At 42.5% G+C, this 23,249-nt stretch overlaps 2 protein-coding genes across 27 annotated transcripts in view; both read right to left on the reverse strand.

Annotated features, from left to right (window-relative positions):
• HOXC5 (homeobox C5) overlaps positions 1 to 23,249 on the reverse strand; it is a 160,514-nt gene that overhangs the window by 102,596 nt on the left and 34,669 nt on the right. Inside the window, exon 1 of one of the 26 annotated variants that reach the window (XM_081849003.1) lies at positions 2,071 to 2,183. The exons of 24 other annotated variants lie outside the window; for them this stretch is intronic. The gene's annotated coding sequence lies outside the window, so the exon portion shown is untranslated. Of the gene's footprint in view, positions 1 to 1,376; positions 1,814 to 2,070; positions 2,184 to 23,249 lie in introns of those variants that run through there. One more of the 26 variants, XM_081849008.1, reaches the window with a different exon arrangement.
• HOXC4 (homeobox C4) lies at positions 5,168 to 8,044 on the reverse strand. Its single transcript, XM_081849050.1, has 2 exons — positions 7,050 to 8,044; positions 5,168 to 6,394 (listed from the first exon to the last, which is right to left on the reverse strand). Exons 1-2 carry the CDS (start codon positions 7,600 to 7,602, stop codon positions 6,042 to 6,044), a joined length of 906 nt encoding a protein of 301 aa, XP_081705176.1. The 5' UTR covers positions 7,603 to 8,044; the 3' UTR covers positions 5,168 to 6,041.

Genomic DNA, 23,249 nt, shown 5'->3' on the forward strand with positions numbered 1-23,249 from the left:
AAAATATATACTGAAAGTGTGTGTGTGTGTGTGTGAGAGAGAGAGAGAGAGAGAGAGAGAGAGAGAGAGAGAGAGAGAGAATATAGTGGTTTAGAGAGAGAGAATGCTTCCTTTTGCATGTCTGTATTGGATCTCCTAAATAAATATCATGCTTTGTTTTCTGAAGTCTCATTCTTGCATAAATCCTCAGAGCTAATACATATGCTTTTCCACAAAGGAAACCAACCAGCATCAACATTTGGCTCTTGGTTGTTGTTAAGTACGCTTTTTTAACAAATAGAAAAAGGAAAAAAGAAAACAAAGAAAGTGGCCTTTGCCAGAAATTGCTGATGCCATTAACAGAAGGGTGGTTGCTGTTTGCAAGGAAATACTAGTCTTTCACTAAAGTCCCAAAATGTTTGGTTTGGTACCTTGCCCATCAAAATAAATCAAGGCGACAGATTAGGAAGTACATAAAACTATATCTCTGGATAATGATATACGAGACCACAATAAATATAAGTTACATGTTGGAGCTGCTGGCAGTTATGGTTAGAAACCCGTAACTCATTCATTTAACCCTGGCGGAATGTTTGTCTTTTAATTACAATTAAACAGCGTACTTGAACATTTCTCTCTCTCTCTCTTATATGAACTGCATGGAGAGAGACAAGAGAGAGAGAGAGAGAGAGAGGGAAACTATAGAAGATAAGAGACTGGAAAAATCCTGAGACATAATTTGCTAACTGGCAGCTTAGGGAGCTAAGCCACGGTACCTTATCCTATAGCACTGCGGGGGAGGGGGGCTTGTTGAGAGGGAGAATGGAGAGGGGGTTTGTGGGGGGTTTAAGCGCATACATGTAATTGTGTCTTAAGTTGAAAACATCCCATCCAGTTTTTTTATAGGTTGGTTTGTTTGTTTTTGCAATTGCCCCTTTTCAGAGAATTACCTCTCGAAACAATATTTGAAGCCACTGGAAATAAAAGGGAATGGGGAACGCAGCGTCTACACCGCCATCACCACCACCCTTGGCCTCTTGGAAGTCCCATTGCCCATAGTGGGGGGGGGAGGGAGGGAGAGAATTTTTCTAACGCATTATTTTATGGCCACCGAAGCCCCTGTGAAGTGTTTCCTCCACTGCTGCTTCCTTGCCGTTAGAAGAAGCATTGGTTTCCATCACCAAAACTTACTTTATTTATTTATTTATTTATTTATTTATTTATTTATTTATTTATTCACTCACTCACTCACTCACTCATTCATTAAAAAGGAAGAAATACAACTTATAATCAGTGTGACTTCACACAAACTGGGCGTCAGGGACTCACTGGAGCGCTCCCGAGCAAGTCTCTAGGCTCCAAGGAGCTTATGACACCCCCTCCACAAACATTCTCACCTTTCGCCTGACTTCTCCTCCTTCTTCTTCTTTTGGCTCAAGAAGATAAGTGAAGAACAATAATCCGGGCATGATTTAATAGCGAAATCGATGCCATTCGAGTGGAGTAGAGGAGCCCAGCCCCTTGGTCCCATGCCCCAAGTGGGGGCAAGGAAGGAGCACAGACTTTGGTATCAAGAGGCGATCCATCCATTCGGTGGAGCGGGGAGCGATTTCCTGGAAAGCCCTGCCAAGACTGGAGTCTTGAGCTCCCCAGGAGACCTAGGAGCACTGAACATCAAGTCCATCAGGTTTGAAAGAGGAGCCCATGGAAAGACCAACCATGCTACTGGTGGTGTGACGATAGGCTTACTACCACCACCACCCGTTCTATCCTTCGAGGCATAGTGTGGAACAGCCAGCAACAGAGAACATTGATCCCTCACAACTTTTCTTTTCCAGTTCCTACGTGCCAGAGGAAATGTAGCTCTTTTGAGCTGTCCCTACAGAAACCATCAAGAGCGCCTGGTAGCACCTGAATAGACTAGCAGATTCCCCCACTTTACCCCTTTCCATTAAAGGAGACATTTTTAAAGAAGAAGAAGAAGAAGAAGAAGAAGAAGAAGAAGCAGCAGCAGCAACCATCGTCGCCATCATAGCTATGCGTTTTTAAACTGCTTTAAAAGAAAAAGAAAAACTTTTAAAGGAAACTTACTTGGCGTGGGGAGCCTCGCTCTTGCCATAGGATAGCCAGCTGGGAAATCTTCCAAGCTATGGGAAGGCGGGAAAATGAGAAGGGAGGCTTGGCCGAAACTTCACCCTGCCTTCTTTTCTCTTGGGTTATTTTGGTGACAACACAATGAGATAACACGCATTGAATCTGCCCAAACCCTCACTCTCTCCCGGCCGCCCTCCCCACCCACCCGGCCTTCTATTACTATGGTAATTTAAAAAAAAAAAAAGTCCAAACAGTGGCGATGCCTTTAAATGTGTGTAGGGCGCAGAGAAGGTACACGTTGGGAGACTTACTCAGGTCATTGGGGGCTCGGAGGTCAGCCTGAGTGGCTAGAATAAAACTGCTGGCGTAGAAAAGTTGTCCTCTGGGTGAACCTACTTTCCACCACCCCCCTTTACCCGAACTTCAATAAAGTAGCTTTCAGGCTCTCAACATGGAGGCGTCAAAAAGCTTTTAAAAAAAGAATGGGGAGAGAAAGAGCAAAATGGGTGAAGAGAGACGGTGGGGCAGGCTGTATCTCAGCACCTCCCCCCCCCCCCGTTTCTTTTGCCCCTGCTGCCTGCCTTTATAATTCATTCATAATCTCCCTACCCTGGAAGAATTGTGTCATGGCCAAGTCTAAAGGCCAAATCAGATGCTGAAGAAATCTGAATTATTAAACCAGAAACAAAAACAAAACAAAACAGGAGGGTGACAAGATTGCAGAAAGTAAACACTGAAGGAAAATAAATAAAATAAAGTTGGGGGCGAGTAGAGAACCGTGGAAAGGAATATATGGTCATATATTTAAATATGAAGTTACTGAGAGTTTGCTGGTATTTTTAATTGAATATGCAAACTATACAGTTGCAAATGTGATTGATGCCTCCTTTTCCGGGCTTCCTAGGCAGACACAGAGAATGCACGCAACACAAAGTCCTATCATATTCATCCTGATTCTCTCACAGACACTTGGTTATAATTTATCTGCAGGCAGGGTGTGAAACGTAAAAAAAAAAAAAAAAAGTTTAGCACAGCTACACACCCACACATAGTTTACCAAGTCACTACCAGTAGAAGCCATTGTAAATTTCACACGTGTGTGTGTGTGTGTGTGTGTGTGTGTGTGTGTGTCAGAGTTTGAAGATCAGCTTTGCAACATATGGCCATTCAGTTGGCAGCACCATTATTCCTAGGTTAGGATTCCCCCCTCCCTTTGTTCTCTTTACCATTTATATGCACAGAGTGCTTGTGTTTGTGTGGGTGTGTAAAAACCATCGCGGGGGGGGGGGGGAGAGAGACTGGTTGCTGTTTTCTTTTATCTTGCCCTAGCAAGAGAGTAGGGAGACTAAGTCTGTATGTATAACAGAAGGGCAGATAAACAAGCAGACAGACACCTGAGAGATTTCACTTGACCCCTATCTTATGCATGCTTACTCGGAAGTAAATCCCACTACATTCAGTAAAGGTATTCTCTAAAATAAGTGAGTGAGATTCCTGTTTCCCCTCACTTGACCTAATGTAGTAAGGGTGAACAAGCAGGCCCAAGAGTGATAAGGAAACATTCAAAGCAATTGCTAACATACACACTCAACATTCCCCTCCCTTGCTTCGAAAAACTGGAATTGTGAAAACACTGTTAAAGGTTTATGACCAACTATTATGTTAATGAATGGATTTATTTCATACTATGCAAAAGGAGATGGAGTTTCTTCAAAGGAATACTACTAACAGGCAGAGAAGAGTCATCCTGATTGGTTGATACCCATGACACTTTGACCATTAGCTTCTAAACTGATCTGGATTACAGCCACTATGTGTAATTCTGGCCTGCTTAAAATCAATAGAAGTTCTGCATTAACTTGAATGAGATGTAGATCGCTCCCATAATCTGTATCTTGTCAATCACTTCGTACCTCCCTGCCTCTTCCTTCTACCATGGGTGCTGAAAAGATCTGCTTGTCTTGATAACTGAGGGAGGGGGCAAGATAAAGTGACGGAACCAACTCTCCTTCAACCCCCCTGTCACTTTTCAGAACTTCTGCTTCCACCTACAGAATATAGTTGCCTGGCTGTTTACTGATACCCATAACAGGGAACTGCAATACAGCTCAACCCACAACTTAGTTCTGTGTAAGTAGTCTATTAAAGGCGCCTGAAATTTCATTGAAATCAATAGAAAATAAACTGGACTAGATCCTGCTACTTCAGACTAACTGGTTTCTAGTTTGGGGTGCTAGAATATTTATGAAATACAACCAAACAACATTAAACAAGCCTCTAAGAGAGGTATAAACGAAAGCACAGTTCAGTCACATGCTTTGCCACTTTGAGGCGAGGACAGTAGAAAAATGTGAGTTGTAAAAGGAACTTGCTAATCTGGCTGTCTGTCTATCTACCTATCCACACATATAAGCATAGTACATACTAAAAGTGCTCACTGTGCAAACACATCTGTATTACACTTTTCCCAGCCACCCTTTCTACTTCCCTCGGGGATGTAAACAAATCCTGAATTCTCTATTATCCATCTCTATAAAATACCTACAACAGCGACAATGTTAAGCATTTATTCAACGTACTGGAATAAGGGCTTGTTAGCTATACAGGCAGTAGAAGGAGGGGTAAATAAAGCTCCAATATTTTTATTATTATTACTATTACTAAAGAAATGGATAGGAGCTCAAATACAGGAAAGGACAGATGCATTAAAAAAAGAAAGAAACAACAGCAACACAAAGCCTGATTTCTATGGACAGGTCTTCTACTAAAATGCACATTTACACCTCCCAAGGCTAGGACTTCCTAGTAGAATCTGAGGTCAAACATGCTGTGATGTCACAGGGTACAGAGGGTGCAAGCCACAGTCCCTAAAATCAATGGGAGATTTGCCATTGACTTCAGTGACATGCACTAAGGTGCTGGTAGCCTTGTATTTGAAAGAACAAAAAAACCAACCAACCCAAGTTCTTAAACTTAGCTGAGAAAGAATCCACAGCTCAAGAAATCAGTGTCACGCATTTCCGCCCCTCTCCCCCACGTTTTCCCTATATAGTATGAAGCAAAGAAGAAAAATAACTCACCAGACATTCCAAAGTCAAATCTGTGTCACACTCACTGGTTTTTATTGAACAAGGGGACTTTCACATATACACTAAAACTCTTTTATTGCAAGTTTACAATGTTCATGTCAAATCATGTCCAAAAAACACAAAGAACCACGACAAAACGGGGGAAAAAATCTACCTACTGACTTTTCCTTCCAACTTTCTCGCTGGCTCGCTTCCTCTCTCTCTTCCTTTGAGTCCTTCACATTGAAATAAACCCTAAGTTTACCAGCTACTGTTAGCTCCTGTGCTGTGTTTTCCCCTTGTTTTTTAATTTAAAAAAAAAATCTTTCTCCTACATTTATACCAAAAAAAGGAAGGAAAAAAGCCTTCAATGGTCCATTTTTTTTTTTGTTCTCCATTTGTAAACGCACAGAGCAAAATAACTACATTCTTCCCTTGCCTGTGTAATTATTAGCATATGCCCCGATTTTTCATCTAAAACAGAACATTGTGTTCCCCACCCCAACATACACGCACAGAGACACACAGACAGACACACACAGACACACATAGCTCATCCTTCCACTCCTTCCCTTTTTAAAAAATAAATAAAACCCTGAAAATTGCGTTTTAAAAAAACAAAACAAAACCAGCAGGTATTTCACCTGACCTCTCATGCTAATAATACATGCACCTAAAGCTTGAGATCTTTGCGGAAGACCTCATTCTTTTGTGTGTGGGTTTTTTTCCCCTCTCTCTTTTTTTCTTCTTAATATATTTAAGCACGGGAAAAACTACGAGGAAAAAAAAGAACCAAAATATATAGATATATATTAGATTCTATAAATAATCAGAGTCATTTTTTAATGGGGGTATTTGTTTGTTTGTTTTGCTTTTGCTTTTTTTTTTTGTTTTGTTTGTTTATAACCTTGTAATATCCTCTGCTCGTTGGTCCTGAGATGAGCTTTGCGAATGTTCTTCGCTAGCAACCGCGTTGGAAGAAGCAGGAATGGAACTGGTGGAAGAATTGGTAGGAGCCGTAGATCTCACTTTGGTATTGGGCAGCCTGTGGTCTTTTTTCCATTTCATCCGCCTGTTCTGAAACCAAATCTTGATCTGCCTCTCCGAGAGACACAGGGAGTGGGCGATTTCGATGCGCCTCCGCCTCGTCAGGTATCTATTATAGTGGAACTCTTTTTCCAATTCCAAGACCTGCTGTCTGGTGTAGGCAGTCCTGGAGCGCTTGGGCTCGCCTCCATTGTAATTGGGGTTCACTGGGGGGAAAAACACCCAAAGATGAGCATGAATACAGAGACAGAGAGAAAGGCAGGGGAAGGAGAGCGGAGAGAGAGATGCACAGGGAGAGAAAGACAGATCTCCAGTGGCTCAGGGGAAAGAGAGAGGGGGAGATAGCGAGAGAAAGGGGGGGAGAGGAGAGAGGGGAGAGAGAGAAAAAAGTCATCAGCTAAATGGGTTATAAAGAACCCAAGACTTTCTCTTCTAATAAGAAGGGGTTTCCCTGGCTTGAAAAGAGCCTGAATTATTTATGCACCCCTCGCGAAGCCTTTTGGAGTTTCACACATACATAACAGAACGAACCACATGGCTGAGGCTGCCCAGACTAGCTTGGCTATAAAATTTATGGTGGGTGTAATTACCCACTCGGAGTCGTAAATCCAGCTCAATTGTGCTAACCCAAAGACTCTCGTTGAAGGCAAAGGAGGAGAAGGGAAAAAGAAGGAGCGAGAGAGGGAGAAGAGTGAGTGAGTGAGAGGGGAGAGAGAGAGAGAGAGAGCTTGCAAGCATGGTGTGAAGGGGAGAAAAACACACATACTCTCTCTCTCCCTCTCTCGCACTTACACACACACACACACACACTAGAGAGAGAGAGAGGAAGGAAGGGAGGAGAGAGAGAGAAAAGTTGCCTACCAGTACTGACGTGGATTTTTTTCATCCATGGGTAGACTATGGGTTGCTTAGTGGCCGTGCTGCTAGGATGCTCGGGGTTTTGCTGGTTGCAGGCTGGAGGGGCTGGGGCTGGCGAGGTGGCGGCGCTGGAGAGAGCCGTTTGGTCACAGAGCTGCTGTGGTTTCTCGGGGAGATGGTGGCCTCCGGGTGGTGGTCCATGGCCCCTTTGATGCGCTGGGGGGTTGCCGGGACCTTGGAGGCTGGCACAGCTGTACTGGCGCTCGGGGTAGCTGGGTCGCTGTGGAGGAGGTGGAGGGTACAATTCCTGGTGATGATGCTGAAAACTGGACTCCCTAGTCCGGCTGTAATATTCCGGACTGTGGTCTGGGATGTAATTATTTTGCGAATATTCTTCGCATGGAGGAAATTTCGGATCGATGTAGTTAGAGTCCATCAAATACGAGCTCATGATCATTAATTTCTGGAGTGGAAAATAATTTTTCTCGCTTTGTCGTTTTTCTGCTCCATAAAACCCTCCTACTAGCTGGCGACCCCGTAAAGTTAGTTTCACCATGTGACTATTTGCGCCAATCACGCCAGCCGAGCTAGTCCCCGGATAAGGAACCAAAAGCTTATTCAAAATGTATCCAATTTGTGTGTGCGCGAGTGTGTGCCTGTGCCTCTGTGTGTGTGTGCGATCTTGTTGTTGTTTGCGTGGTCCCCTTAAACTCAGAAAAAGAGGTGCGCGTGCGTATGTGTGTGTGTGAAGGGTTATCTTGCTGCCAAACAGAACGTTCTTTTCTTAAAAAGGCAACGTAAGTGAATGGAAGGATAATGGAAGGAAACTCATTTATTTGGCAGACAGATGGTGTGCAGGGAAAGCTCCTGTGTTCTTCTCCACCCCACCCCCTTTTTCAGGTACACAGCAAGTCCTCTCTTGTAGGGATCCAGTAGCTAAATGAGTCTTAATCTGGAAGAACTAGTAACATTTTGCACTGCAGATAGTGAAGCATGCTTGAAATCGTTCTGCTTGCTTCACCTTAAAGAAAAGCTGTAGGGGAAATGAGGTGCCCCCGCCTCCCTCCCTCCTCCCCCCCAGGACATGGTTAGTGTCATTGTCTGCAGTACTAGTCACCCCCCCACCCACCCACCCCCTACGCACAATGCAAACAACCCGAAAACTAGAAGGCAGTATTTGTAATCCAATTGTTTGCTGAAGAGACACAAAGGAGGAGGCAGGTTACCTGGGAGGCAAGGAGATGTGGGGAGTGGGGGGGGGAGAGAGAAAGAGCAGCGGGATATGCAAATCATTTTTGCGTCATTTGGAGTTCTCTAGAAATGCTCATCAACCTTTGCTTAAGGGTGATCTGCTATGGCTGCAAGAAAAGCTGCTAGTGTCTGTGAGGTGAGACAAGTAGAAGTTCCAGCCAGCCAGATGGCAAGACCACCAGCCACCCAATGTTGACCATTTTGGGGGAGACAAAGTTTATGAGGTGCTGGTAGTAGTGGGAAACTAGCAGATATGTGCTTTTCAGTTCTTGCCGGGTTAAATAATGTAAGGCTCGGTTTTGTTATGATTATGGAAAAGATAACCCACACAAACATTCCCATCCAGTCTGGAGGCAGGTAGGTAGGTAAGAAGAAATATGGATCCTCATACAAGATTTACTGTAGCCATGATTTCCCCTTCATAGCCACGGATGAATGGGAAAGCATGTGTCTAAAGTCCATTCAGAACATTTGACTTCCTTGTGGAGCTTGGGGTGGTGGACAGAAAAAAAGGAAGGCGCTGTTAAATTCCTCCCCCCTCTCCCAATATGCCTGTATAAACAGACCCCTGGGTGGGTTAAAGGAGCTAAGCTGTGATGCAAACATTTTAAAGAGTGCAGTTATTGCAGTTAAGGGCTTTATCTATAGCTTACATTAAGAAGATGGGGCACAGAGAGTCGGATTAATCCCTTGTACTGCTTGATAACAATTATAGTTGAAAATCATAGCTTGCAGGGCATTGCAATATTTTACTTGATAACAATAAAAGTGACACATAAAGTTAACTGTTTATGTTTTATTTATTAGACTAAATGTGCCAGCGGTGTCGGAGGCTCTGGGCTGGTTGTAACAGTTTTTATGGGGCTGTAAAACGCCATAAATCAGTCACTTGAAATTGTTAGGTCTCTCTCTCTCTCTCTCTCTCTCTCTCCCTCTCTCTCTCTCTGGCAAGGGCTTGTGTGAGCTTGTGTTTGCGATGACTGCTGTTCCTTCTATCCAAGAAAAAAGTAGCAATGGTGGATTTTATTATCAGAAGCACGCTTTACCTTCCCTGTTATTTTAACTATTTATTCACGATCTAGCTGTAACAAAGCCCCACCACCACCACCACACACTTTGAATCTCTTTGCCCTTCCTCAGAATGCATGTGTATTTTAAAGGAACTCAAACACACACTCCCCTGGATAGCTGAAATCTTAAGTATAACTCTAGCAGTTAAGGGGAAATCAAAGGAAGCCGGACATTAACAAGCCTCTGCGTCGTCCATATACTCCCCTAGAGACGAATTTGTGATTGAGGCGCTCACACAACTTCGATTCTACAGGGTGCATATGAACGACTGGAGAATGTGGCCTTTGTGGTACTGGGGGAAGGTGGGAAGCGTATTCCCCTCCCCCACTGATGTGTTCCAGAATGTCTTTTATGTTTTGTTTTGGGGTTTGTTTGTTTTTCATGGATGTGGCGTGAGGGAAAGGAGAGCAGCTGTCAAGACTTCCTAAAAAGTCGTTTAACAAGCTAAGCCCTTTCCAGATAGGGCATGCAATGCATATTTCTGAGAGGATCCCTTGCTTTTATCAAGATGGGATCCACGCTTTCACAGCTTTGGGAAACGAGCTATGGAAGACAACCTTCCACTTTTTTTGATAGCTATTAACATTTATGGTTCCTATTGGATTATTATTATTATTATTATTATTATTATTATTAATCAATGCATTCACTAAGTAAGTGGGCAAGTCTCTCCTTGCTACTTTATTCTGTTGCCCCCCCCCCCATCTCTGTTTAAGGACCGTACATGGGTAGCTTTCAGTCCATCTATGGAGAACTGTCAACCTGTTTGCTTATGGACTGATTCATTCCTGAAGAAGAGGAAGAAGAGGACGGTTCAGTCTAAGAATAGAGAAATGAATGTCAGAGGTATTATTTTGGCCTTTCCCCCTAGGCAAGCTTTACAACTCCTATTCATGTTATCTCTTAAATTTAACTCTGCCCGTTCAACTCATTCTGCATAAAAAAGGAAACTGCCATTCTTATTTTATTTTACTTTGGTAGTCGAAACTGACATGCATACTTAAGAGGAATAATACTGGCCAAAGCGCGTGGATAGCTGAGGCAATTTTATTCCTTTTGCTGTTTTTCCTCAAAAATCATTGTGAACAGTCCAGAAAAATGTTGGCACGTGTCTAGTTGTTTCCAGTGGCAGAGGGATTGTACTGCTGGCTGCTGCAACTACTATTACTACTACTGAACTCTGGGCGGATTCTCAGAGTTTTTATGATACTGTGTGTGTGTGTGTGTGTGTGTGAGAGAGAGAGAGAGAGAGAGAGAGAGAGAGAGAGAGAGAGGTCGTGCTTGCCATAGCTACTATTTCCTCATTCCATGAGATGTATAACCGTGATTTCATTAACATGAGCTCCCCTTGCGTTGCTCTGCTGCTGTTACTACTACTGGTAATAGTAGTAGTAGCACCAGCAGTGGTTAGTATTTATACAGCCTTTTACTGATTGATTAAAGGACCTTGCACACACTCTCTCCGTAGTCTCATTGTCTCACTTAAGTTCTACTTAGCTCTCTGCAGTTAAATTCGGTGGGATTTTAAAATGCTGGACATTGGAGGGATTGGACCCATTATTAATTAATTTCAGCATAATTCAAATTATATGAGAGGGAGGGAGGGAGGGAGGGAGAAGAGGAAGATCTACAAATTGAGGGTGCAATCTTAAGCACACTTAGTGGGAAGCAAATGCCTATAAACTCCGTAGCTCTTACTTTCCAGTGAAAAGGGACTCCTGAGTAGACTGCCTACTGTAAGAACATGCTAGAAACTTGGAACCACCAGCTTCTTAAGTAGTTCGGCATTCCTGGTGGGTGGTGCTTTTTTCTTTTCCTGGGTCATCCTAATAATCACTTAAACCTACTCTTCGATATTTACACTTTTAATTATTTGTGTAGATGCACATGAATGAAAGGGCAGCTTTGCCATATAATCCATTAGAAGTTGAGTAACTTTCATAACAACAGAGCTTCCTTCCTTTCAAATCGCACTGCAAATCGAGGAAGTATGCAAAAAGCCAGGCTGTATGCAGTTACTCGGGAGTAAGTCTCTTTGAACTCATTGACGCTTACCCCGAGTAAATGTATACACAGGATCCAGAAGCAAAATGTGAAAATAAGGCTCTCTATGTTTACGCGAAAGTTTTTTGTTTTGTTTTTTAAGTACACAGGAAGTGTAGACAGGATTGCATATTTAATCATACACTTTTCTATTTTTATTTTTTTAAAAAAATTCCCCCAGTGGACTTGATTGCTCTTTCTTTCTTTCACTTCATTCCTGTAGTTTATTTTCACTGACCTTCTGCTTTCCTTGTTAAAATAGGCATTAGTCCCTTAAGTTTATATTTTTCTTAAAGCTATGGGGGGGGGGCATGTATTCCTCTCTTAAGTGTTTGGAAGAGTTGCCTTTTATTGTCTCTTTCAAAGAAGACTCCAAGGACGTGTGGAAGGGGGGGAATTAGTGGGGCACAAACCTCTTTTGTCTCTCCAGTACCCCTCCCACTTCTCTCCGATTGGCCTCCGTTTCTCCCACCCGCAGAACAATGTCGGCAAAACCGGATTATTGCTATTATCATCATCGTCGTCATCATCATCATCATCATTCTGAGTGGCAATAGCAAAGGAAAATACAACACCTCGATTAAATAATTCCTGGCCCTTAATTCCCAACCTAGCCAAGAAGCGGGTTGCAAAGCTGGTGTGTCTATCTGGTTACCATTTTCAGGACCATTTCTGAGTACAAAGCGCCTACTTGACAGTAGGGAAGAAAAATAAGTGTTCATTGTCCCCGCGGATTCATTGTGCGAGCCATTACCATACTGACCGCTTGGTAACCTACACATCTAGCCATTTGCAATCTGTGCATTGGGGGGGGGGAGTGCCTAGCCACTGAGATTTTGCTATTTCATTGTTTAGTAATCATAATAATACTAATACGAAGCCCCTTGTCACGAAAGCCACATCCTAGCTAAGGTCACACGCATAAATACCTCCCCCTAAAAAAAATGGGGAGACATATAAAATGATCAGTTCATAAAAAATCGGCTGCAGTCCAACTAAAATTCACTGGGGCCATGCAGAGAGGACAGCCACACACACGCCCCCCGCCAGTGTTTTAGATTCGGTTTATAACTCACATATTATTATAAGGCTTTTAAATATATAGTATTAAAATACAGTGCTGAGAAGGAAGGTTACTCTTGAAGGAATAATAATAAATATATATAGTCCCTTCTGACTAAATATCCAGATCCAAAAATGTATTTTCTGCATCGCCCACCCCCCACCCCCCGCAATTTGAAATTGGGTCGCTCCTAACTTCAGTGCGTGTATTGTAAGCTCTTCTAGAAAATATCAACATCCTCTAAGAAGTTCAAAGAGTGGATTTTAAAAGTGTGCATTAGGGGAAGGGAGTCAAAATACAGTTTTTTTTCTGGTGGAGGGGGTATATCTTTATAAAGTTGGTTTTTCTATGATACCATGAAACAATAAAAAAATTAATTACACTTTCATTTGGAAACAAAAGTTAAAAACAAAAGCATAAAGTGCCACAAAATCATTGGGTGTTCTCCCCCCCCCCCCGTTCCCCACAATGAAAAGAGACAGGTCTAATTTATGCAAAGAAATATGCAAATGTTTAATTGATTTTTCTTTAAATCTGTTATCACTAAAAGTAATGAGTTGGTGCAAACCGATTTGAATAACCAAAGCATGTCACCAGAAGTAAAAATAATAATAAAAAATACCCACAACCACATATACACACATTACCCCTTGTAGGTTCTCCAAAAAGCAAAAGCCTATAAATATTTATTCCTCCGTTTAAAACCCTTAAAAACGAACTCTTCCTGTTTGTTCGAAAAAGCACATATATGCAAACCATCTTCTCCTTCCCTCTTCCGCAAGCACCCCAACCCCCACGCAGCCCCCATTTACCCCTCCCTCCCTCTCCCAGGAATTCAATTTTCTTCAAATCTCGTTGAAAGTGGCTTTTTAAAAAGTGGACGCATTTTAATATTGCTTAGACGGCGTGACCTGAATTTCACCTCAACTGTTTGACTTGATCCAATAGGTCACTGCCAAGGAGTTATTGATGGGGAACCTCCATTGAAATTTGTCTCCTCGCAAATGGCCTTTAGATCTTCTAGCGAGTTCAATAACTAGTTATAATGTAGAAGGGAAAAAATGAAGCCCAAAGGCAAACGAATATGATGTTTCATTTTTATGCTGGAGAAATTGTTGGTTTTTCTTTTCCCTTTCCTTACACCCCCAACCCCCAACCCCATCCCACCCTTTTCACCCACTCAAAACAATAACAAAATCTGATTTGGGCGAAAGCATCGCCCCGCCCGCCTTCTCCTCCCCCCTCCCCGCTAGCCCGCTTGCTTCACCCTTTCAGCTGAAGCCAGATTCGAATCTATATTGCAAATCCATTTATTTATTTATTTATTTATTTATTTATTTATTTATTTGGGGGGGCTAACCGACGAGCCTCAGTTCATGAACTCTTCAAGACTGACCCTACTCGAGAGTCCATACAATAATTTTCAGCTGGGTAGGAATCATGTTTGCTTTACTGGGTTGTTTTGTTGTTGTTGTTGTTGTTGTTGTTGTTGTTGTTGTTAATAATAATAATAATAATAATAATAATAATAATAATAGACATACCTATAGCTAACAACAGACTGTATGCAGCTAAGCTTGGTGAGCGATTTTTATAAAAAATAAACATGGTACCAAATCCCTAATGACTACATATAGATTTTAAAGAAAAGGTTGAACAGTTAATCCACACGCATTAAAATGTTGATGTTAGTTTTAGCACTGGGGCGGAGTAGGATGGGGGAGAGAGACTAAAAATAAGCCAAGAAAGAAAATTGTTTAAATTTCTTTGTGTTGTATAATTTGCTGTGAATCGTTTGCATGACGGTCAATCATTAAGCAAAGCAAGCTCATACCTGCTTACTCAGAAGTAAGTCCCATTGAGTTCAATGGGACTGGCTCTCAGGTAAAATGGTATAGGATTGCGCCCAAACCTCCTTTAGGAACTAACTGTGTGCTGGTTTTTTATACAGCTTAAAATATATAGTATTTACTTTGACTCCGAATGCTGAGTTCCATAGTATGCCGGTTCTGGGGGAGGGGCCGATCCCCTCATCACTGAAGAATGAAAACCTGTGAGGGTTTTGTCTTTTGAGAACCGAGATAAGGATTTCAAAATCGTCCAATTACAGAAACACTGAGAACCCCCTCATTCCATCCCTATAAATACCGCTGATGCATATCTTATCACCCTGTTGCAGGACACGCAGAGTAGCTTATAAGGAAAACAGGAGACTTAAAAGAAGGGGAAAGGGGAAATCAGGAAAAGAGAAGGAAAACTCCTTAAATGTCCATGAGAAAATTCACGGGGGGAAGCTGACATTTATTATGCGCTGCGTAAACACGTACACAAATTAGGCTGCTACTGCTGTGTACGACACTGGCAATAGCTTTCTTTAAAGAATTAGCACACCCAGATTTATAATTCCTTCCTTGGCTCAGTTATAATATTAATTGGTGGGGGGAGGCGCGGACAACTACGCTTTACAGGACCTAAGACTGGCTCAGCAAAGGAGGTGGCTTTTTAAAAACCAAAAAAACCACTGGGATTGGTGGGTTGGAAAGCAGAAAGGGTCACACCGCAACCCCACACCCACTTACTCGGGAGTAAGACCCACTGAACACAGCGGAACATACTTGTGAGTAGACATTCATAGGTTTGCGCTGTAGTGTTTTTTGCTACATTTTTAATAGATACTGAGAAATGAAAATTGAGGTTCCTTCTTCATGTGGCTGGAGAAGTCCGGAAGCTGATTCACACGGACCTGTGCTTCCTTCCCTGCCTCTCGCTGCGAAGAACTGTATCTGCACGTCTGAACTGACTTTATTGAAAACTATGTGTTTTTTTTAAGACAATGGCAGGGGATATGAAAGCTCTGTCTGTGGTCCTTAGTCTCAGCTGATGTATGTAAATCGTCTCATGATGTTCCAGTTGTCCAGTGGTGAACACCCATGTGCAGACTCACCAGGACCTTCATGTGAAGCAGCTCTCACAGAAAGCAACTGTCTGTCTCTGGATGGACAGTACTGTAACTGGTTTCAAGGTCCATGAGGCCACCAGCTTGCTAAGCCATGCCTGCATATGGTCAGCTCTTGGATGGGTGACCACCTGGAAACCACATGTATGCCCATGACCCCTTAGGTTCCATGACAGAAGAAAAGCAGGAATATATGTGTGTGTGTGTGAAAATAAAATGGAAATCCACCAGCTCACCCAGTTTCTAATATAACCTTGAGTTCAATGTCTGCAGGGTCTTTTAGATGGCTATTTTTGATGCTATATGATTTCTCTTTAATGACTGCATTTTATTGGTTATATCGATCTATGAACTCTTACAGTGACGTAAAATTCATACTACAAACTTTTATCCACAAAGAGCATGAATGCTCCGTGTCACTGGGGTGGTGGCACTTCCACGTGGGAAGTGCTGTCCATGCTGTCCACAAACAGGAAGCTGTAGCAGAGTCTCTCCTTAGATACTTCTGATTAGAAAGATGTAGGAATGCCTGGTAACTGCGTGGCAACTGATACCCTTAAGCACAGAGCAATAGGATATGGTGCTGCGGGATAATATGCAGGGATAGAGGGCAATTGGCGCTGTTCACTTTCCCCCAAGTAAAGGTCAGAGAAAACATTACATCTCAATGGTCTTCGAGAAACGTGTGTAGGTGTGCACAGCCTAATTGCGGGAGACCTGCCAGATTTTACTCCCAAGCTTATGATGGATTGGATAGCCACCCCCCTTACTAAAAGCGTTTTTGCTTTGCTTCTTTAATGAATGCCAGTTTCCTCGCAAAAGTAGGCACTTATCTTATTCAAAGAAATAGTTGGCAACACGACTGTTTTCTATGATTTTATGCCTGCGTTTTCCAGTTTATATTCACAGGCGTGTGAATGTACACACGAGTGCCACGGGGCACGTTCTGGGATAGATTCATATATACATACACGTAGCTAAACTGTGGTGCGTGTGTACATACTGGAAAGGGCTATAGATTTTATTATATTACATATACTTTACATGCACACTGAAAATAAATATTGTTTGGTACTTCCACAATAACGTCAACAAAAAAGCAGCAACAGAGGGTTCCAGATTTTTGAACATGGATGTGCGTAAATGAACCTCTCTCTCTCGTTAGAATGCATTGGGTAAGTTCCATTATTCTAATTATTTCTGACAGTATGGACAGCAAAGGAGTGGAGAAACGGGACCCTACATTAAAATGCGTTCATGTGTGTTTTAAGGCAATCCAGGCGACTCTCATCCACCTATTTGCAGAGGAGTAGGTTCTACTGAGCTCTATGGAAGTGCAAATATTTGGAGGACTGGATGTGTGGGAGAATCTGCTTTACAAGGGAGACATCGAGCCCATCTACAGAATGATCACTCTGGGATCCTTTTAGTCCATTAACCTTCCCCTTTCTATGTACAAGACACCCATCCATGATCATTCCGGCTTAATTTGATCTTCTGATCGATCAGACACTGCAAACCCACCGCCACCTACCCACCCCAAAAAGCCACCAAGGAAAGATGTGGAATACATAAACAGATATTTGTGACTGCCTAGGAAGAATATTCTAATTACCTTTTAATATCAAACGCTATTTGAATTCCTTTTTTTAAAAAAATAATCATGTGAGTTATATTTTGAGTCTGGGAACAATGGTGCATTGTGCTTAAAGAGGAGCTTTGTTATTTGTAATGTTTATTTTCTCCCCACCAGGGTACTCTCAGTTTAATCTTTCACAGTGCAATAAACTATTATCTTAGTTAATCCCAAAGGTGAATCCATCAAAACCTTTTAATAAAACGTTTATTAGTTCCCGCAATTCAGAGAAGGCTGTAAACTGTAAGTACAGTGCAGGCGGTGGGAACTTAAGAGAAACTTAGGCTGATGTGTTGGGGGGGTGAGGTAATGTTTTGTTGTTAAATAAATGTAGGAGGGTCTATAACTATCTCCCAGCTGAGGCTGGCGATTATAATTCTGCAGGCTTTGTCAATTTCAGCTGTCATTAGTCAAGCCTACAGAAGCTAAAGGAGCTGTGGAGTCAGACAAGAGAAATCTCCGGAATGATATACACCACCGGGCCTCTGATACATCATTGCAGACTTGATTAAGGAAAAAGAATCAGTTGCCTTATTTGGATGGGGGAGAAGGAGAAATACTAAACATCTTCACATTCTCATCATGTTCGCCAAATGCCATGAATACGGGCTTCTCCAAATAACAATGGCAAACCCCAATTTTAGTGGGAATCCAAAACCCTGGGATGCAGAATACCAAGATGGGTGAGGAAACAGTAATAATAGTAGTAAGTTGGTGGAAGGATAACAGAACACAATAGCAGCTGCTACTCCTTATAACAGTCCACTTTAGTGCGTCTCCCCCATTTAAAAAAACAAAAAAACAGAATACAAATATGCGTTCTCTGCAGTATGTCGGGGGATCTGATACAGCATTGTTCACACATGGCTTCTCTGCCTATAGATGACCCCTATAGAAGGCCTAGGATTCTCCACCCCTTCCAGTTAGCATCCTTGGGAGGAATTCGTTTCGACAGACCGTCGACCTACGAAACTGACGAAACCAGATGTCAAGTTTCCGAGTGTTTCATGTATTTACCAGCGATAGTCTTTTAAGTTTGAATAACAGCAGCAGCAGTAGCAACAGGAAACAGGACTGTTTTTATTTCCTGTAAACGAGAGTGTAAAAATACCTGTTGGAGCTCAAATCATACCCTTCTGTTACTGAGGCGATGGCATTTTAAGGAAGGGAAGAAGTGCCTTTTGTTCAAAAGCTGTTAAGAGTAGCACTCCTCAAAACATATGGAAACTGTATTTTTTACGTAAAAAAAGAAAAGAAAAAAGAAAAAGTAATTTTGCTGTTGTCGGGTCACTTAGCTTGTTTAATAGATAGATAGATGGATAGATAGATAGATAGATAGATAGACTAATTAGAAAGTAGTGAACGTTCATAGAAAGGGAGTGATTCCTTCCGCGCACAGCAGTCCACCCACCCACTCCCATAAATCAGTAGTCCTGAGTAAAGGGGATTCCTTTCATCTCTTTGTTTTCTTCATTTACAGCGTTCTAATCAGGTGAGCTAATATACCCTCATCAACAGCCTACGCTCTTTCTCTGAACCTATGTCCATGGAGGTTTGGCTCTCAGCATCGCGAGGCGGGTAGTTGATGTTACACACGAAGCCCCCCCCCCCCGTGTTTGTGTGTGTGTGTGTGTGTGTGTGTGTGTGAGAGAGAGAGAGAGAGAGAGAGAGAGAGAGAGAGAGAGAGAGAGAGAGAGAGAGAGAGGTTTTGATGGCAGTGAACCTCGGGAGGTCTCAACTCTAACGTCGTTTTGCTATTTGCCTGTCCTCACCCCCCGCACCGGCTCTCTCTTCCCCTCCTGGGTTGGGAACATCTTCGCTCCCACTGAGAAGGGGAAAGGGGAGGGGGAAAGCCTTTCCTTGTTATGAATAATCGCAGTAGGTTATATCTTCCATCTCAGTCCAGGGAAAGGGACATTTTCAAGCGATGCCTTGTGGTTGGAGATCTCTCTCTCTCTCTCTCTCTCTCTCTCTCTCTCTCTCTCTCTCTCTCTCTCCCGCAGGAGGTATTAGCCTGACCACTTGTTTTAAAGGCTCTGCTCACTGTCTCTCCGCTTTATGTGCCGTATTTAGTGCAAATAAAGTTCCCGTCCAAGGGAGAGCAGGAATGCCTACAGAGCTCCTTAGCGCATCCATCTTAACTACCGAGGGTCTTAAACCTTATTATGCGTCGCCTTAAGAGAAGTCAAAACTACAAATAACTTGTCTTGAGATCCCAGGCAGGAGACACAAGTGTTTGTTTAAAGCGCGGCTGTAAAGAGGAAGATGGTGTTCCGTTCCCGTTCTGCGCCAGAGCTGGGAGGGGGGGTTATTGCACCCCACCCACCCCTTTGCCGCCGTCCCCCACCCCCTTCCTGGTTGCTTGTTTCATCTTTTCACAAGCACCTCTGAGAAAGGAAGGGAAAGCAAAGGGAGCTGGCAGATTGGTGGGATTTACAACCTCGAAGTCACCCATCTCTCCAGCCCCCACTTCCTGCGATTAGACAGATCAAACCGGACACCTACCTGCGTTTATGACCCACTCCCTTTCCTGAGTGGAAAAGGGTCCTGCAATAAAAGTCTAGCTTACCCATTGCTTTTATTTGAGAGGATGGGTGGGGGCTGTATATATATTATTATAGGCCACCTGGTGAGGCAATGGGGTGGAAGAGAGACCACTACAATTGCATGGGTTTAAGGGAGGGGGGGCATAGCTTTCGAAATAAGGGGTCTTCTACTTGATCTTTTTTTCCCCGCCCCCTTTTAACCCTGCCTCTTGCAATGAAGAAGACTACAGAGAAAGTGGGGGGAGAAAGTTTCCTGCCTTGAAAAGACGGAGACAGCAAGAGGAGTGCTTTTACCACAGTCATGCAGCTGGAGAGGCTTCGCCAATCTCCTGCAAATGCTTATAGATTACATTACAGTTCATGTTACTGCAACTGTTTATGTTCCAGACTCAAGCAAACTCTAATCCTGCCTTGTTCAGAAAATAAATAGAAAGGTCAACAGTAGTGATTCGCTTCCCCTCCCCCCTCTTCCTCCGTGTTATACTTGCATCTTTGAATCATGAATAGGGAAAAATCTGTACTTCTCAGGAAATATCACGTAGAGACCTATTGGTAGTTATATTTCTGTATACGTGTGTGTGTGTGTAAGGTCTAGGTGTTATCCACACATTTCTCTCTCCCTCTCCACTATTTGCGTATTACATTATACAATATTCATATGATATTAATATTAATGTTATTAGATGGCTAAATGTACGCAGACATTGCAGAAGATGTAATGAACTGGATATCGGAAGTTTGGCTACTGCAAATTATTGTTTCCATTTTCTAGACTCCAAAAAATAAAATAAAAAAACCTCAAGCAGGCATTTTAGATAGGCATATGGATGGATGGACAAATAGCTTATTAACTATCCTAATCAACCGTACACAAATTTCTCGTCTTTTGTTTGTGCTATTGAGTTTTCCTTAAGCATTAGGTTGTTCGTTTCCTTTTCCCTCGAAAGGTTATCCCTCTCTAAAACTAGAATAAACCCACCCACACAACACCACCAGCGACAGCAGAGGCAGCGACAAAAGGGCATTTACCACCATTGGGGGGGTGTTATATGGTGCAGGGCTAATATGGGTAACTGGCAGGAAAGACAGAAATTGCAAGTCAAGCAAACCACAATCGCACACAAAATCGATAACTGGGATTTCAACTCTTGACCGAATGGAAACGCCATTTGATAGAGAAGCTCTTTCAGAACCAGATCATAAATCAATACAAGCAACAAATCAGTCAATCAATGCAATTTGCATAGACGCAAGATAGACGCTTTCTCACTTTCCTTCTTTAAAAATTATATTTATATACATATATGTATGTATGTATACACACATACATAAACACACGCATATATGAGAGTGACAAACAACAAATAATATATTCAACAACCCCCACACCGCACGCAGCAAGCACACACACATCACATTAAAGAGCTGTACTGAGCGAAACGAGTGAATACCAGCAGAAGCCTGGTATCAGGAATACTTTCCCAAAGACGAAAATGCCCCATCCCCCACGTCTCTGCTGAATTGCTCAACATATCAAGGAGAATATATATATTTTCCTAAACACTCTCCTACAAATTAATTAATATTCTCAATGGGTTTCCTGTTCTTTACTGTTAGCCGTTTTAAAGTGTTCTAATTTATAAGGCTCCCACGGGAGATATACAAATAGAACTCCATTCACAATACCCTCAAATGGAAACCAAAGACTTGACGGGAGAGAAGAGGAAATGGAAATAAACGGGTGTTTGTGTGTTGTGAAGAATGGTCCAAACGAAAGAACTACATGAAAGTTTCCTTTCTTGATAAGGATATGAAGGCAATAAAATTCATCTAGGTACGTACTTCTTTCACGAGGTGTGTGTGGGGATAACCTTTAGGGGTCTTTTAGGCAATCGCGAGTGATCTAAAACTTTGCTCCCAGCAAATATTTGCACGGGATGTGCCGTCGGTGTGTTTGCAGCGCCTTAAAAGCAAATATACTTTGGCTGGAGTCCTAGGCACACACTGACCTAGGAGTAAGACCCACTGAACTCAACGGGGTTGACTTTTTGAGAAGACACGCATTGGATAGCATTTTCTGACAGCCAACTGCTGGATGTGTTCATATACAGTAAAGGTGGGTACTATTGGTATGTGTTGGACATTCCCTACCCTCTCAACCTCGAGAATTGTTATTATTCCCATGTTTACAAACTTGAACTCGTGTATGGTCAAGGGAATGGAAGAAGGTTGTCCAAATGCTAAAACATGAGGTTTCAACCCTGTAGCATCCTCCTCTCCAAAAGCTCGCCAAATAAACCCTGCACCTGGTCAATTTCTTTATCTTCTTACTCTTCCCGTCCATCCACCCACCCCAAAGGGCTTTCAATATAACCTGCGCTCTGAAAGGACTTTCTGGTGCTTTTGGCCAAGCGCTGACCGCCCCTCTCACTTCCTTGTTGGAACCCTCAAGGATACACATCTAGCAAGAACTCTCGCGTCTTTACAAAGTGGACACAGTCCGATGATCCCTCGCGGCCAGCTCTGCTCAGCTATTCAAACATTGATGGCTTTTGTTTTTTTTTAAAAAAAATCTTCTGCAATTCAACTTGCAAGGGAACGCTAGCCCTCTGCTTGCCGTCTACTCTGTGACCGACTGTTAGTCGGCTTGAGGCAGTGAGATAGGGAGGGATAGGTATCTAAACAAATCAACAGCACTCTTCCATTCCGTCACCTTTCTTTTTTCTTTTTATCAAATAAGAGGAAGTCCTGGTTGAGACTCATAGCAGACAGGTAGAGAAATCGTTCCTCTTCCCATTAAAAAGCAGCGTCTAGTTCACTACAATGTAGGAAACTGCTGTTGTTTCAACAATAGCACCTGCTTCCTCCCAGAACATTCCAACTTTAATTTTATTTTTTTATATACATCACAAACTCATGCGATTTTTTAAAAAACTGAGCTCGTTTACTATGGTGTTCAATTTTTATTCCCAGTTATTCGGAAATAATTTTAAAGAAAGTACCCATGAGTTACAAAGATTTCCAAGTGAGAGCTCCCAAGATGAATAATAATCTTAATTAAATAATCTTAATTAATAAAAAGTGTGATTCATAAAAATGTGTGATCTATCCTCTCTACCTGTGGCAGAACATGGTCTATCGTCATATTTCTATTCTATTAAAAAAATCCACATGGGTACACAATTTCTAAGTAAAATAAAATAAAATATCAAGCTCTGACTAATGAAGTTTGACAGAATTACTCGAGGTGATGGTGTCAGGGAAGGCGGGGTGGGGGTGCGGAGAATGGGAATGTGGCAGACGTGTGAATGTCACATCGCCTCTGTCAGTCACAACATGTTTTCTTCTGTTTGGCTTTCACACATATATATCATCACCTATATGTTATTTCCTCTTGTTGAGTGGAGGACAAAGACCACGTGATCCCATTCCGGGCATGCTCCTTGTCATTCTGGAAATAGTTTTGATTTCACAGGAGGACACAAATCTTGCAGGTACCTTTCCATCTTTCGGTAGTAGAAAGGTCAGTTTGAAAGTATCAGCCACCCCCAAATATCCATTATGGGGAAAGAAAACAAAAACCAAGAAATAGTCGAGAGAATTGATGGGGGTGGGGGACTCAAAGCTTCCTGTAATC

The sequence above is a fragment of the Podarcis erhardii genome (genome assembly GCF_964252035.2).
Source record: "Podarcis erhardii genome assembly, chromosome: 2".
NCBI classification, from domain to species: domain Eukaryota; kingdom Metazoa; phylum Chordata; class Lepidosauria; order Squamata; family Lacertidae; genus Podarcis; species Podarcis erhardii.

Coding starts and splice junctions, on each gene's coding strand:
- HOXC4 (XM_081849050.1), bottom strand. CDS start 7,602: ATGGTGAAACTAACTTTACGGGGTCGCCAGCTAGTAGGAGGGTTTTAT. Junction 6,395..7,049: donor AAAAATCCACGTCAGTACTG/GTAGGCAACTTT, acceptor TTTTCCCCCCAG/TGAACCCCAATTACAATGGA.